Source organism: Varanus komodoensis, unplaced genomic scaffold (genome assembly GCF_004798865.1).
Source record: "Varanus komodoensis strain SLA01 unplaced genomic scaffold, ASM479886v1 scaffold41, whole genome shotgun sequence".
In the NCBI taxonomy this organism is placed as follows: Eukaryota; Metazoa; Chordata; class Lepidosauria; order Squamata; family Varanidae; genus Varanus; species Varanus komodoensis.
The window spans coordinates 1,450,430-1,464,865 of NW_025335954.1; the positions used below are offsets into that span (position 1 = coordinate 1,450,430).

At 43.3% G+C, this 14,436-nt stretch overlaps 1 protein-coding gene across 1 annotated transcript in view; it reads right to left on the reverse strand.

Moving 5' to 3' along the window:
• Nucleotides 1–14,436, reverse strand: part of LETMD1 (LETM1 domain containing 1) — a 29,692-nt gene extending 15,256 nt beyond the window's left edge. The window contains exons 1-3 of the mRNA XM_044443045.1: nucleotides 14,213–14,436; nucleotides 10,343–10,458; nucleotides 6,495–6,577 (exon numbers count right to left, since the gene is read on the reverse strand). Coding sequence (XP_044298980.1) covers nucleotides 6,495–6,577; nucleotides 10,343–10,411 — 152 coding nt within the window. The 5' untranslated portion in view covers nucleotides 10,412–10,458; nucleotides 14,213–14,436. The remainder of the gene's footprint in view (nucleotides 1–6,494; nucleotides 6,578–10,342; nucleotides 10,459–14,212) is intronic.

Below are 14,436 nucleotides of genomic sequence, written 5' to 3' on the forward strand. Positions count from 1 at the left end.
TTCGAGTGGCCATCTGTGCAGTCACACATATGGGTGCTGTGCCTGCGCAGTGCCTTTGGCCGGAAGATTACAAGCTAACAGTTTTTTTGGCAGGAAAGCTCCCCTCCCCCTCCCCCACAGCCTATACAGAGTGGAGCGTCCGCCATTTTGTTCAGTCTTTGATGACCGGACAGACGCTCCCATGTGGAAAAAGTTATTTCTACCGTGAACAGTATTGGTACCAGGAAAACAATGGACAATATTGGTACCAAGAAATCATGATAACATTCAGTACCGACAAAAGGTCCACTCACCGACACCGAGCAGGGCCAGCGGATGGGTTGTGTGACTGCGCAGATGGTCACTCGAAGAACATCAGTTACAGGTAAGCAACCTGCTTTTCTTCATCATGGCCTCTGTGCATCACACATATGAGTAGATTAACAAGCTTACCATAATGGAGGAGGGGCGGTGTCCTCAACGAAGAACAGATGAAAGAACAGCTCTGCCGAAGGAGCAATCCTGCCAAGCACGGACATCTAAGCGATAATGCTTGGCAAAAGTGCAAGGATTCGCCCAAGTAGCAGCTCTACATACATCGTCAATTGGTATTCCCGATGCGAAGGCAGATGAGGCAGCAACAGCCCTAGTCAAATGGCCTCGAGGGGCTGTGGGTAAGTCGATCTTAGCCAATTGGTAAGATAAAGAGATAGTATGAACTATCCACTTAGAAAGTCTCTGCGGAGTGACAGGGGTGCCTTGGTCCCTGGTAGCATATTTAACAAAAAGTCTATTTGAACATCGAATAGATTCCGTCCTGGATCTGTAGAAGGCTAAACAGCGCCGAATGTCAAGTGAATATAATGATCTTCCTAACGGAGTAGACGGAGCCAGAAAAAAGGCAGGCAAAACAATATCTTGTCCCATATGAAAGGGTGTGGACACCTTAGGCAGAAAAGATGGATCGAGCTGCAGGACAACCTTTTCTCTATGAAAGTTGAGGTAAGGTGGGTCTACACGCAGAGTGCAGAGCTCACTGGCCCGTCAGGCTGAGGTGATCGCCACTAGAAATGCTGTTTTCCACAAGACAAGACGTAAATTGACTGTTGCCAACGGTTCGAAATGAGCTCTCATAAGCGCTTGCAGAACAACAGAGAGACTGCAGGTGGGCATTATTGGTCTGATCAACGGGTTCAGATTATAAAGTCCCTTCAGAAACCTCTTAATAGTAGGTTGAGAGAAAAATGGATGAGCCATCTACCATACCACGATGATAGGCGATCGCCGCCGTATACACTTTAATCAAAGATGGTTTCAGTCCAGAGTGGTGTAGTTCTAAGAGGAACTGAAGAATTTGATGTATCGATGATGTAAATGGAGAGAATGAACGAGAGTTGGCAAAGGTGGAAAAACGCTTCCATTTAGCCGTGTAAAACTTCCGTGTAGAAGGCTTTAAAACAGAGTCCAAGATGTACTGAATGTCCGGATGAAAGGTTCTCGGATTCGATGGAGCAATAGTCGGGTCCGACAGTGCTGCAGTAGCGCCGACTCCAGCGGATTCGAAGGTTGCAAAGTAGTGGATTTGAAGGCAGGATTCGAACCACTTGAAGTAGTCGTCGGTATAGACGTAATGAAGTCAGCTATTGGATCCGCCACGCTGTTAGTTTCAACAATAGTATATCTGGGTGGTGAAGTGCACCGTCCTGCTGGGTTATGAGGTATGGGAGGGGTGGAAGATGAAGGTATTCCCCGTGAGAAATGTCCAGCAGTGTGGGAAACCAAGGTTGGCGTGGCCACCAAGGAGTAATTAGTATCCCCATGGCCCGATCGCATACAATCTTCGCTATGACTCTCATCACCAGAGAAATCAGTGGGAAGGCGTAAAAATTCAGGTTCTTCCATGGAATCATGAAGGCATCCCCTAGGGATTCGCACCCGATTCCCACTCTCAAACAGAAAGTCGCACACACCTTGTTCTGTTGGGTGGCGAACAAGTCCACGTCGGGAAACCCCCAGTGATGAAAAAGGTCCTCACGTGTCTGGGGATCTAGTTCCCATTCGTGAGAGATGAGCATGCGCCTGCTGACAAGGTCCGCTTCCACAATGTCCGTACCGGCCAGATGGACTGCTATCATCGTAATGTCTTTCGAAATGCACCAGTCCCAGATCTGCATAGAAAGTCTGGCCAGGGTCAGAGATTTCGTCCCACCTTGTTTGTTCAGATAAAAAACAATGGCTATGTTATCTGACGTTATCTGAACAACCCGATGTTGAAGAACATCTTTGAAAGAGCGTAGGGCTTTGAATACGGCCAACAGTTCCAGGAAGTTGATATGATTTGTGGATTCCCGATGAGTCCACGTGCCCTGAATATACAGGCTGGAGCATAATGCTCCCCAACCCAGAAGAGACGCATCGGTACCGACTGTTATCGATGGGCATCAGGGCCTGAAGGGGACCCCAACAGTCAGATTGTCTGGGACCATCACAGTAGGGAATGGAGTACCGAGGATGGGACTTGAAGCAGTTTCGACAGTGGATCTCTCTGTGGGTGGAACGCTTTGTTGAAAAATAGCTGCAGAGGACGAAGTCGCAGTCTGGCGTGTGGTACCACAGCAACGGCAGAAGCCGTATGTCCTAGAAGCCTCTGGATGGATTTTGCTGGAACCGATCTGTCTCGTCGCATTTGATGGACATGGCGAGCGAGAGTCAGTTGTCTGTCCCGAGGGAGGAATGCCTTTTCCAATGTCGAATCCAAGTGGGCTTCGATGAACATAAGCTTCTGTACCGGAAGGAGAGAAGACTTCTCGGTATTAATGCATAGGCCCAGATTGTCCAATAAGGCACAGGTAATACGGATAGAAGTGAGGAGTGCTTCCCTGGACCTGGAGACCAGGAGCCAGTCATCAAGGTAAGGATAAACTTGTATGCCCTGGAGGCGTAGGTAAGCGCAGACAGGGGCCATGCATTTAGTAAACACTCTCAGAGCGGTAGCCAAACCAAAGGGTAGAACCATGAATTCGTAGAAATTTGAGGCAACAGCAAAGCGAAGGAAACACCTATATTTGGGATGGATCGCTATACGGAAATAGGCATCCTTCAGATCCAATGAGGCGAACCAATCCTCTTTCCTTAGCAGCAGCAAAATATTTTGGAGAGTGGTCATTCGACGAAACTTCCTCGTCACGATGAATTGATTCAGACTACCTAAGTCTAAAATCGGACGTAGGCCACCATCCCATTTGGGAACTGTAAAATATCTAGAATAGAATCCGTGAAGTCCGTCATATTGAGTTACTTGACGAATCGCTCCTTTACGAAGAAGTTGTTGTATTTCATCGAGCAGTACCGGCGAGCATGATGTAAACCGGATCGGACTCGATGGAGGAACAATGTCGAATTCTATCCTATAGCCGTGCTGTATGATGAACAATACCCACCGATCAGATGTGATGGACTCCCAAATGGGGAGTTGGCGTTGCAGCCGGTCCCCAGATAAGAGGGGGGTGAGTATTAGAGGAATGGTTCGCCAGTCCCGTCAACGCTGCCTCCTGTTGTCATATCGGCAGTGACCTTGTTGGTAGCGTTGTTGGGGCTGTTGTCGGCGTTGTTGTTGTTGTTGTTGCTGCCTGTGCTGAGGATGTTGCCTGGGATGGTAAGGCTGTCTGTATGGCGGACGGGTCCATGCCCACTTACGCCTCTGTTGCGACTGGAGCTCCATCCGTCAGGCCGTCATGCGGGACTCATGAAGTTTTTTGAGTTTGTGATCCGTCTTTGAATGGAAAAGCCCGGACCCGTCAAAGGGCATTTCCTCGATTCAGCGCTTGGTCTCTTCCGGGAAGTTGGCGCTGCTCAGCCACGCATGCCTGCGAAGGGAGACGGCACCAACCAAGGCCCTTGAATTGGTGTCCACATGGTGTCTGACTGTGGACAGCTGTTGAACTGCGACGCGCATCGCCTCCTTAATTAGCACCTTGGCCAAGTTGCTCTGATGGTCTGGGAGGGTCGAGACAACGTTATGGAGGCATTGCATTATAAAATACTGGTATCTCGCCAACGTCGCCTCGTAGTTCGAGATACGCAGCCCCAAGCCTGAAGCTGCATAGACCCTCCTGGCCAGGAAGTCGATCTTACGGCCCTCCTTATCTCGCGGAGCGGTGTGGCCTCTTGCCTCTCTACCCTGGGAGGACTCCACCACAACCGAGTTCAGCTTGGGGTGTCAGAGGCGGAATGGGATGTCCTCCTCCCGAACCCGGTACATGGCTTCGTACCTCCGCGATGTGGGTTGAGGGTGAGAGGGCAAGTCCCATGGTTGCATCATCGCCTGCCATAGGGTGGTGATCAAGGGCAGGACGATCGAGGTGGACTGCTCCCTGCAGACGACGTCATAAAATTTATCCGTCAACAGTCCTGGGCGCTGGATGGCGTCAATATCCAGGGACTGGACGAGCCTGGACATCAGCTCCGCGAAGGAGATGTGAGACTCGTCCGGTGACACAGGGCCCTGGGAGGTCACCGCGACGTCAGGAGAGGTGGAATCAACGTCCGAGTTGTCAGAGTCCACGCCATAATACGGAGGAGCCAAAGTAGAGGACTCCACCGGCGAGACGGACCAGCTGCTTTCATCCCGGGGAACTGGGGATGCGCGCCTCAGATCCAGCGGCAGCGGGCGATCGCAAGAGCATGGTAGGGATCGATCCCTCGGTGCGGGATAGTACCCGGTAGAGTATGGCTCGCCCCAAGATGGATAACAGGAGCGACGCCATTCCTTGGATCGTTGTTCCCTGAAGCAACTCCTGCAGGCCCTGGGCGGGGATCCGACCACATCCGCCTCCATTGTGGCCATGGGCATAGGCGTGAGTGACCTAACCCTGGGGGAAGAGTCTTGAATTTCCCCATCAGAGAACGATCCCCACTGAAGAGGTGGAAGCGGCTCGGTGGAGAGGTCGGCCACACGCCGAGGGGACCCTTGAGGGGTGACCCTCATGGCTGCCTGGAGTACCGGCTTGGGTGGGATCGGTACGGTAGCTGCCGCCAGTGCCAACACAGCTGTCAAACCCGAGTCATGGTGCTGTGGCTGCTCCGGATCCTTCGACTTCTGGGTCAGTTTAGGCGGCTTCTCCTTCCTGGCCTTCTTTGCTGATTTATCAGTATCAGCATGTTTGCGCTTCTCGCGTTTCTTCTTGGGAGAAGCAGGTGGGACCCTCAGGGCAGAAGCACCTTCGTCCAAAGGGCAGGAGGGCAGGACCACCGTAGCTGGGCCAGGCTTTGGAACGACGAGTGGGTCGGACTGCTTAAGAGCCCGATCCCACAGGAGCCTCCGGAGGTGGTTCTCCCAATTTTTCCTGGCCTGCTTCGAGAAGGTCAGGCAGTGGGAGCACTTGTCGGTCCTATGCCCCTCCCCCAAGCAGAGGAGGCATAGGTCATGCGGGTCAGATGGAGACATCTTCGACCCACATTCCGCGCATTTGCGGAAAGCCACTCGCTGCGCCATCGCAAGAGGAGGAAAAAAGAAGACAGTGCAGAGGGTAAGAATATATTTTTGGTTTGTTTTTTTAATAGAAGAAGGTAGAACAGTAGAACAATATGATAGAACTATAGAACAGGAACTAACAAGAACTATAGAGATAACAAGAACTAACAGGGATATAAAAACTGGGAGCTTAATAAAGGAGAAGAAATAGGCTACGAGTAACGGTCAGAGTGATAGTCCAAAGCGGCACGAGGCACAGTGAACGGCGGTCGGAAAGACTGAACAAAATGGCGGACGCTTCACTCTTTATAGGCTGTGGGGGAGGGGGAGCGGAGCTTTCCTGCCAAAAAAACCGTTAGCTTGTAATCTTCCGGCCAAAGGCACTGCGCAGGCATAGCACCCATGTGTGTGATGCACAGAGGCCACGACGAAGAAACTTATCGTCTAAGAACTTGGTTCCTTATCATGAACCTTAAATATCAAGCAACACAGGTTTTTATGAGAGAGATGCATTTTTGTATTATAATAAAATAGCATCTTGTTAAACTCTGCATTAAAACACATTCACCTATAGAGGACATCCTAGGTCAATTAGGAGCATGCAACAAGCAAAAGTGAGGATTTTAACTTTTTAACTCCCAAGCTGATTTGAAATGGACTGGGGTTGGGTGCTTGTCTTAAGAGGTGTGTGCTGTGCACTCTCAAGAAGTAAGTAACACTAGGAAGCCACCGATATATAGCCCAGGCAGCAGCAACAGATGGAGAAATATGGATTTATGGCTAGTCAAGCACACAGACCAAGAGAATCCAAACTTGGAGTTAATGAAGGTTCTTCTGTGGTCTATTTTTGTAGCTGCTAAAACACACAGCTGTACTATAACAATCCCCTCATCAGAGAGCCAGGAATAGGGCTTACAAGAGATGAGGGGGAGAGAGATAAACACTGCTTTTGCTGACTGACGTTTCCAAAGCTCGACACACATGCTTTTTCAGAGAAAAGCTCAAGGACCCTTCATCTAGATATGTGCCAGGATATACTTACATAAGCACAAATACCAGGTAGTTGAAAAAGGGTGGAAGAGAGAGAATCCCGATGGGAATGACTTTCATCACATCTCTCCGAAACTACCAAAAGAAAAGAGTGTTTAGTAGCATTGCTATGTGCAAACCTGAAGCTGCTCCATCTGGGAGGACCAGGTGATAGATGGATGGACAGACCAGTGGTGTGTGAGGCAATGCCACTGCATCTTCTCTCACTGCCTCCAAGCACTTAAAGCAGAAGCAAGTGGGTGGGCTTGTGAGATCTTGTCCAGCCAGGGTGACTTAAAGAGGTCACCATGGTTTGTGGCACTTGCCGGAGACCTGTGGACATCTTTTCTGCAGCCCACCTCTGCTTCTAGGTGGTTGCACTGCTCAAACCTGGCAAGGGTGGGTGGTTGGCATGGTTAACAAACATGGTTAATAAACAAACATGGTTGAAATGGCAGTATTTCCCTCTTTGGAAAATGAACATTCTCTTGCCGTAGGAGCATTCAGAGTATTCAGGCTGGGCAAAACCTCAGAGCCAGGTTCAATGTTGCCCGCAGCACAATGGGGTTTTATTTTATTCATAAGGTTGAATCTGGAGGAAGCGCCTTTGAATCCAAGCCATTCACTTTTCAAAACAAGTAGAAATTGCAGCACATCCATCACATGTTTTAATCATCTGAAAGTATAATACCAAGCCATACATCCACTGAACATGTTTTGCCTATACAATTATTCGAGTCCAATGATAGAACGCACTTGGGCATCCTCCCTAGCATGAAAAACAAAATCCGTTACAAAATCTTACTCCAGAAAAGATCGTCCATACTTTATACCCCTTTGTGATTTCCCTGGGTTGAACATAAAGTGCATATTGTGACTTCAGCCTTTTTTTAAAAATTAAGAAAGATATAGCTGCATTCTGTCTGTTCAGTTATGCTGTGCTCATTGGTGGTATCATGCAACAGCACAAATCTCTTTTGTTGGATTATTGTAATTTTTAGGCAGGTGTATTACATAATAGACTCAAATCAGCAACAGTTTTAGGGACCAGTGATGACCATCACAGCATGATACCTTTGCATCTGTCCTACAGGACTCCACTGTGGCAATGTCAAACTGACCTCTTTGTAAATTTCATGGATTCTTATGCTGAAACCCTATGAGCTGTGTTGAATAGAAAAGGAACTGACCACCTAAATTTTCCTGCTGGAAAAAATGCTTAGATGGACACCCACCAAGACAAGAGGTCAAGATTCTTCTTCTCCGTTCTTCTCCACGGGATGTGTTACTCTTTCATGAATGAAAGAAGAGCCATGCTCAATCAGGCCAATGTCTCATCTAACTCAGGGTCAAGCACTGGCTAACACACTGCCACTGGGAAGCCACCAAACAGGACATGAGGACAGTGACACCCTCACTCAGGGTTCCCCAGTTACAAGACCAGAGTCATACTGCCTTGGATATTGAAGATAATGTATAGCTATCATCATTTATTTAAATCATGTATACCCGATCTACATCAACAGCATTACAATACAGCAGCACAAATAAACAGAATATAAACATGTAATACAATCCTATCATTAAAATAGCATTAAAATATCAGGTACATAAAAAGGTTTTGGCCTGGTGCATAGCCACTGATTGCTTCCATGATAAATGCTAAGCATGCAGTGCTTACAGAGCTTTTCAGGACTTGGGTCTTATCAGAGACTGCTGCGAAATGACTCCCGTGTCACCAGTGGATGAGGACTCCACCCCATGTGGATAAAGCACTGCCGGCATCTAACACATACATGCAGCCTTTTGGCACAGGTGCCATCCACACCTCGTCCCAGCTGATTTATGAAGGCCGTAATCTTTTTACAACGAAAGGGAATCTCCTCTAATCTGCTGCTAATCAGAGATGAGCCTTTCCCCTGATCTTGTTCTGAGAAGAGCCTCTGACAACACTGGGACAACAGACGAAGTATTTCCAGTCTGCAGCAGATTGAAGGTAAGCCCCTTCCCTCTCCGTTTGCAGGTTCAGAGGACATGGGTGGTCCTGGGGAAGAAGCTTGGGGAGCCAGTTGGGAAGAGTCCCTCAGGCTATTTATTCATTATTTATTTATTGAAAGCTTTTCTATCCCATCCACTACAGAACGTCTTGAGGCAGCTTACAATAAATAAATAGAACAGCCCCACAGCAGATGCTATACTTGATCTGGCAGCTCCCCAGGGGTCTGAAGTTCCCCATGACTCTCCTTTTACCTTCCTAAATCTCCTGAGTTAGTTATAAGGTATTAAACAAAATACCTAAGAAGATTCCCTACAACATACAGAAAATTTAGTTGTTACACATAAATGGCAGCTGGCTAGTAACCGATATGTTTTGAGCAGCAAAGCGTGTTTCAAGTGTAATGGTCAGGTGTTTTGTATTGTACTCTGGCAACAGAGAAAGTTAGATTAAAAGTTGGCTGAAATCAAGTAACTCTGATTAACCTTTTACTGATTTGCATATTCTAAACTACCTAGAGGTCCCCAACTTATTCTTCCCCAGACCCAGTAAATCTGCATTCACGTGATTCTACTAAAATGGGAAAACAACTTATCAAACAAGTTCTCCAAGAAGAATCAAACAAGCCATGCAAAATCCATGCTCTTGCATTCAGATGGTTTCTACTCCTAATGAGAATTTGCAGTGTAGTGGGCCCAAGGAGATCTGGGTTCAAATGTCACTCAACATTTCAACTTGCTGATGATCTTGGGGCAGTCTTACATAGACACCCAGCTTGACCTATGTTAGCAAATAGGATTTTGACATAATGTAACAATACTAAGAGAGTAAAGGGAGAGGAGGACCATGTATGTTGCTCTGCACTTCCCAGAGGAAAGGCAGAATGAAAAGAATAAAATCAATTAGTTTGGGGATGGGGAAGAGAGAAGCAGGGTTTGGTTGTTCTGATACTGTCGGTTTCTTTATTTCTGTATTCCTGAAGATAAATGCAAGAATTTATGTGAGATAATAAGGTAACAGCAACCCTTTTTATGATGGTATCATCTCGATCTGTACAAATTCAGCCACAGAACCCTTCTGCAGAAGCAAATTCAGAATTGGGAGCCTTCAATTGTACATTTTCACCAGAAGGACTGGAGAACTGACTGGAATCCACCTGGGATCTCCAAGGCCCACTGAGTTCATATGTATAAAGGGACAGAAGGTGGCAATAAACAAGGCCCTCCTGCTCACGCAGGTGACATGGTGCTACTGTAAAAGATCTCTTCCTGCAAAGGCAATAGCATGAGCTGGTGTGATGGGTTTCCCTGGAACACCCATTGCACTAGCTTGCACCGCTAGTGTTGCACTAGAGGTTGCTTATGCTAACACATCATCAGTGGTCTAACTTCAGTGGCTCCACTGGATATAGAACAAGGTATATTAGTATAACATTCTAAATGAAGGAGCAGGCAATTATTCATCCTGTCTCTGAACTGAACTTCTGCAGCAAACCAACACTGTGGACAGAAATAAACCTGCTTCCAGTTCAGGTGTATCTTTCTCAACATCTTGTTCACATTGTGTTGTAAAGCTCTCTAATATCGCAGTCCACTGCATTCTTACTCGGGTGCTTGGTTGCAATGTATTCAGTAGAGCTTACTTCCAGGTCAGCATCTTTAGGCTTACGGTCTTATGTGCAGGCAGGGAAGGGTACTAGAATATTTAGGGTGATTCTGCATGTAGGAAGAAAGCTGGTTGCCCAAGCAAGGGAACTACACTTTGTTCAAAATCTATCTGTTAGTGCTGAGAAACAGTGCAGTATTTCAGATGTAACAGATTCTTAGGAATTCCACAAAAAACAACCCGGAGTAAAATAAACCCACCTGTCTTAGTCTTTCCATCTCCCTGTAAGGAAGTTGATTGAATTTTATATTTTTATGGGCCATGTTCATCTTTATTCTTCTTATTTCTTTTACTTCTGAAAAGAATACCCGAAACCCTGCACAAAATATATAGGTATTTTAAGGTCCAGTGTTTTGGCACATCTTAGTAGTTCATGGCAAACACACTCCTTTCCAAGTCATCCACCCTGCTTTTATATGACAGCATCACAGACCCAAATGGCAATTCCTGGCCTTCAGCAGCTTCTACAGGCCTCATTTTGATTGTCTTGGTCATCTTCCTCCTCATCATTATTAAATAATTTATATACAACTTTCCATATTCAAAAATCACAAAGAAATTGTAAAATCCTGATTGAGCTCATCATTTCCCCTGCTGCTTTAATGGTGTCAGGGTATGGAAAGCCACACGGCTTGGTGCTTCTCAAGTTCTTTACAACTTAAGCCACATCGAGGCTGTCATAAGGATGGCATAACCCTTGATACACCCCAACCAGTTTCGCCAACTCTTTCTTCCTCTCCTCCTTACAATTAGTTCCCAACAAGATGCCACCTCTTTTATCTCAAGTCAAGGTGCAAAATCCACTTCGTCCTTCCTCAACAGTTGATTCCGAGTGCTCTTTTCTATAACTCTAATTTAGCTAAATGTATTCTGTAAGGGACTGCACTCCGGACCTTACCATATTGGTCCATCTTACTGTTACACCTTCATCTCAAATTAGACTGCGAACTCATTCAGACATAGAAAGAAGCCATGAATTCCTACTAGAACCACCTACAACAAGTCTGAGGTTCTTGCACTCCCCCCCTCTCCAATTCTTTTGCATTCCTAAAACTGTCGTTGCCAGTTTTAAGCAAGACATAATTTCCTGTGAATCCCATACACAGAGCACTTGCTATGCTTTGCTTCATGAGAATGTCAAGATCAACTGTAGTTTCAAATCCTGGATTATTTGCATGACCTTTAGTTTAAATGAAATACAGCTTTCCAAGTTTGGCCATCGGAGAGAAGTGTGGTTAATTAAAAATAAAAAGTAAGTTTTGAATCTCATCCTCATGGGCACGAAGGAGGAAACAGGAGGGGAGAACATGCATGTATGATGCTCAGTTTCCTAACAGTAAACTCTTATTTCCCATTCATCATCACCTATTATATAAGGGGACATTTCATCAAACAATTTCCCTGCGATGCAGATCATTGTTCTCCTACCCTTGTAACAAGAGATTGCATCCAGAAGCTAAGCAAGGATACAAAGGACCCCCATCTCCTCTGTGGACATTGGAATGATTTGTTCCGACAGTACCACTTGACAGCTGAACTCAGAAAACATGCTCAAAGATTTATACGTACGTCTGCCATTCTTTCTTCAAGTGAAAACCCATCTTTTAGAATCAGAATTATTGAAGAATAATGATCAATTTAAATTACTTATTGAAAACCTAATAAAGACCTGACAGATTCTGGGGCTTATATACCTATATCCTTGATAAAACAAGATGCAAAAAATTTACAGCAATATTTGCAAAAAGATTGAATAATACTGATAAATAATATTAGGGTGGATCAGAGTGGTTTTATAGGAGACAATGAGGGACCTGCCTAGAAGAGTATTAAATGTAATAGAAATTATATGTAACAAAAGGTTAAAAGCCGGTGTAATGGCATTAGATATTTTCAAAGCTTTTGATTGTGTGGAATGGCCCACAATAAAGATATTGATAGAGATATTAGGATTTGGTGCATGATTTAACATATAATAAATCAACTATATTCAGAAAAAAACTGCAACTGTGATAGTTAATGATGGTCCAACAGAACAAATATCCCTAGGCCATGGTATCAGACAAGGATGCCCTCCTTCCCCAATATTGCTTGCTTTAGTTATATAATTATTAGCAAATAGTATAAGAAATGATGGTATCATAAAAGGTATCAGATTTAAGAATAAAATTAAGATTAATTTATTTGCTGATGATACATTGTTTACAATAAAGGACCCACCTAAAGTTATGGATCAGGTTAACATTCATTTAGCAGAATTTGGAGAGATAATGGGTCTATACGTTAATTGGGAAAAATCTGAAATTTTATTTATTTATTAAAACATTTATATCCTGTCTATACCAAAGGTCTCAAGAGAAATGATGCTGTTTAACTGCAATAAAGAAGAAAAGGAGGGAATTAAGAAAGATACATAAAATTATTAAATACTTAGGTATAAGCATTTCAAAAATGCCCAATGTTTAAAAAAGAATAATTTTGATATAGTGAAAGCTGAAATGAAGTACAAAATGCATCATTTAGGAAAATAGGATTGTCCTGGTTTGATAGAATAGCACTATATGAAAATTTTACCTATGTTTATTCCGGATGTTACAAATTAAGTTATTAGGTCATTAGAAAAGTATTGGAAGATTGGAAAAATATGATGAATAAATTTTGTAATGAGGATAAGAAAGCAAGGATTGATACAAAAAGATGGTATAAATCACAAAAATTAGGAGGATTAGGTATTCTGAATATTAAATTATATTATGTATCAAATCAAATGAGGTACATTTTGCAGCCAGTAAAGATAATATGGGGAGAGTTAGAACACCAACAAACGGAGATTCCTTCTAAACCATTTTTTAAAACAGGATGACAAGAAGATTGTAAGAAAGATAGAAACCCCCTTTTTAAAAAATGTGGTGCAAATTTAGGTTAAGTATAGAGTAAGAATTATGTTGATAATCTCATCTCTAATTCCAGTCACAGAAACTGAAGGATTTCCAGAAAACTTGAGAGGTAGTTTGGGGAAAGTACTGAAGGGAAAACAAGTTTTTAGGTTAAAAGTCTGGTTGGAGAAAATGGATGAGGACAGGCTAAAGGTGATATTAAAAAAAGAAAAATTAATGGTTTAATGTTATGCAGTTAGAACAAAGGACTAAACAATGGATGAAAAAAGAATAGTAAATGTAGAGATCATGGTAAATTTGAAGAGATTGTTTTATATAGGAAAAAACAAGATATTATGCAAACAAGAGGGATAATAAGTGAGATATATAAGATTTTATATGACCCTTTTAATGTTTCATGGGAAATATTTAGGGAGGTAAGGAAGAATGTGAAAAAATGGGATAACAGAATACTAAAAAGTATTTCAATCACGATTAAGGATTTTTTTTGTAAATTTTAAAGAAAATGGTACTTGATACTAGTGAAACTATATTATATGCATAATAAGTACTCCAATCTATGTTGGAGATGTGGTTGAAAAATGGGTACCTATTTCCCTATGTAGTGAGAATGTGAAAATATTAAGAAATTCTGGAAAATGGTTTTTGGGGAAATTAGTGAAATGATGACTCTAGATATTGAAGCAGACCCTTGCTTTATTGTGAGTATCTTATGAAAAGAAATGGAAAATTAAAGAATCACAAATTTATTAACAGATGTAAGATTAATAATAGCAAATATCTGAAAAGAAAAACAGGATTTCCAATTAAGTGAATAGCATAAATGATACGTTAATGTGTAGTATTAAGGTGGAAAAAGTGTTAATAAACCAGAATAATTTTAATTATTTTGGGGGGTTATTGAACATGTATTAATAAGAGGAAAGGCCATCAAACCTTCATATGATTTAATGCAGTTTTTGATGGAGGGGGATAGTCCCGAAAGAGTAGTAAAGGAAGAGGATATAAATAGTTATTATGTAGGCAAGGTCCCAGTGTGGTGGTGCACTTTTTATGTTTAAAGGTGTTTTGTTTTCTCTTTTTAATTGTTTGTTATTATATTTTTGTATCATATTGCATGGTTATTACTTAATAAAAATATATTTTTTTAATTTTTTAAAAAAGAAAACCCACCTTTTATAAAAGTAGAATATAGCTGATAGAAATTTGGGAATGTTCTTTCCAAAAAGCTTTCATATTTTGTATTCAAATATTTGACTTTTGAAACCAAAGTAGACAGGAGACTTTTAGAATTTGTCCTTGCAGAATATTGATAAGCTGGAGATCTGTAACAAATAGAAACATACAAGCCTGACTGCTATGGACACATTAAACCTTTTATACTCTTTCCATTATGA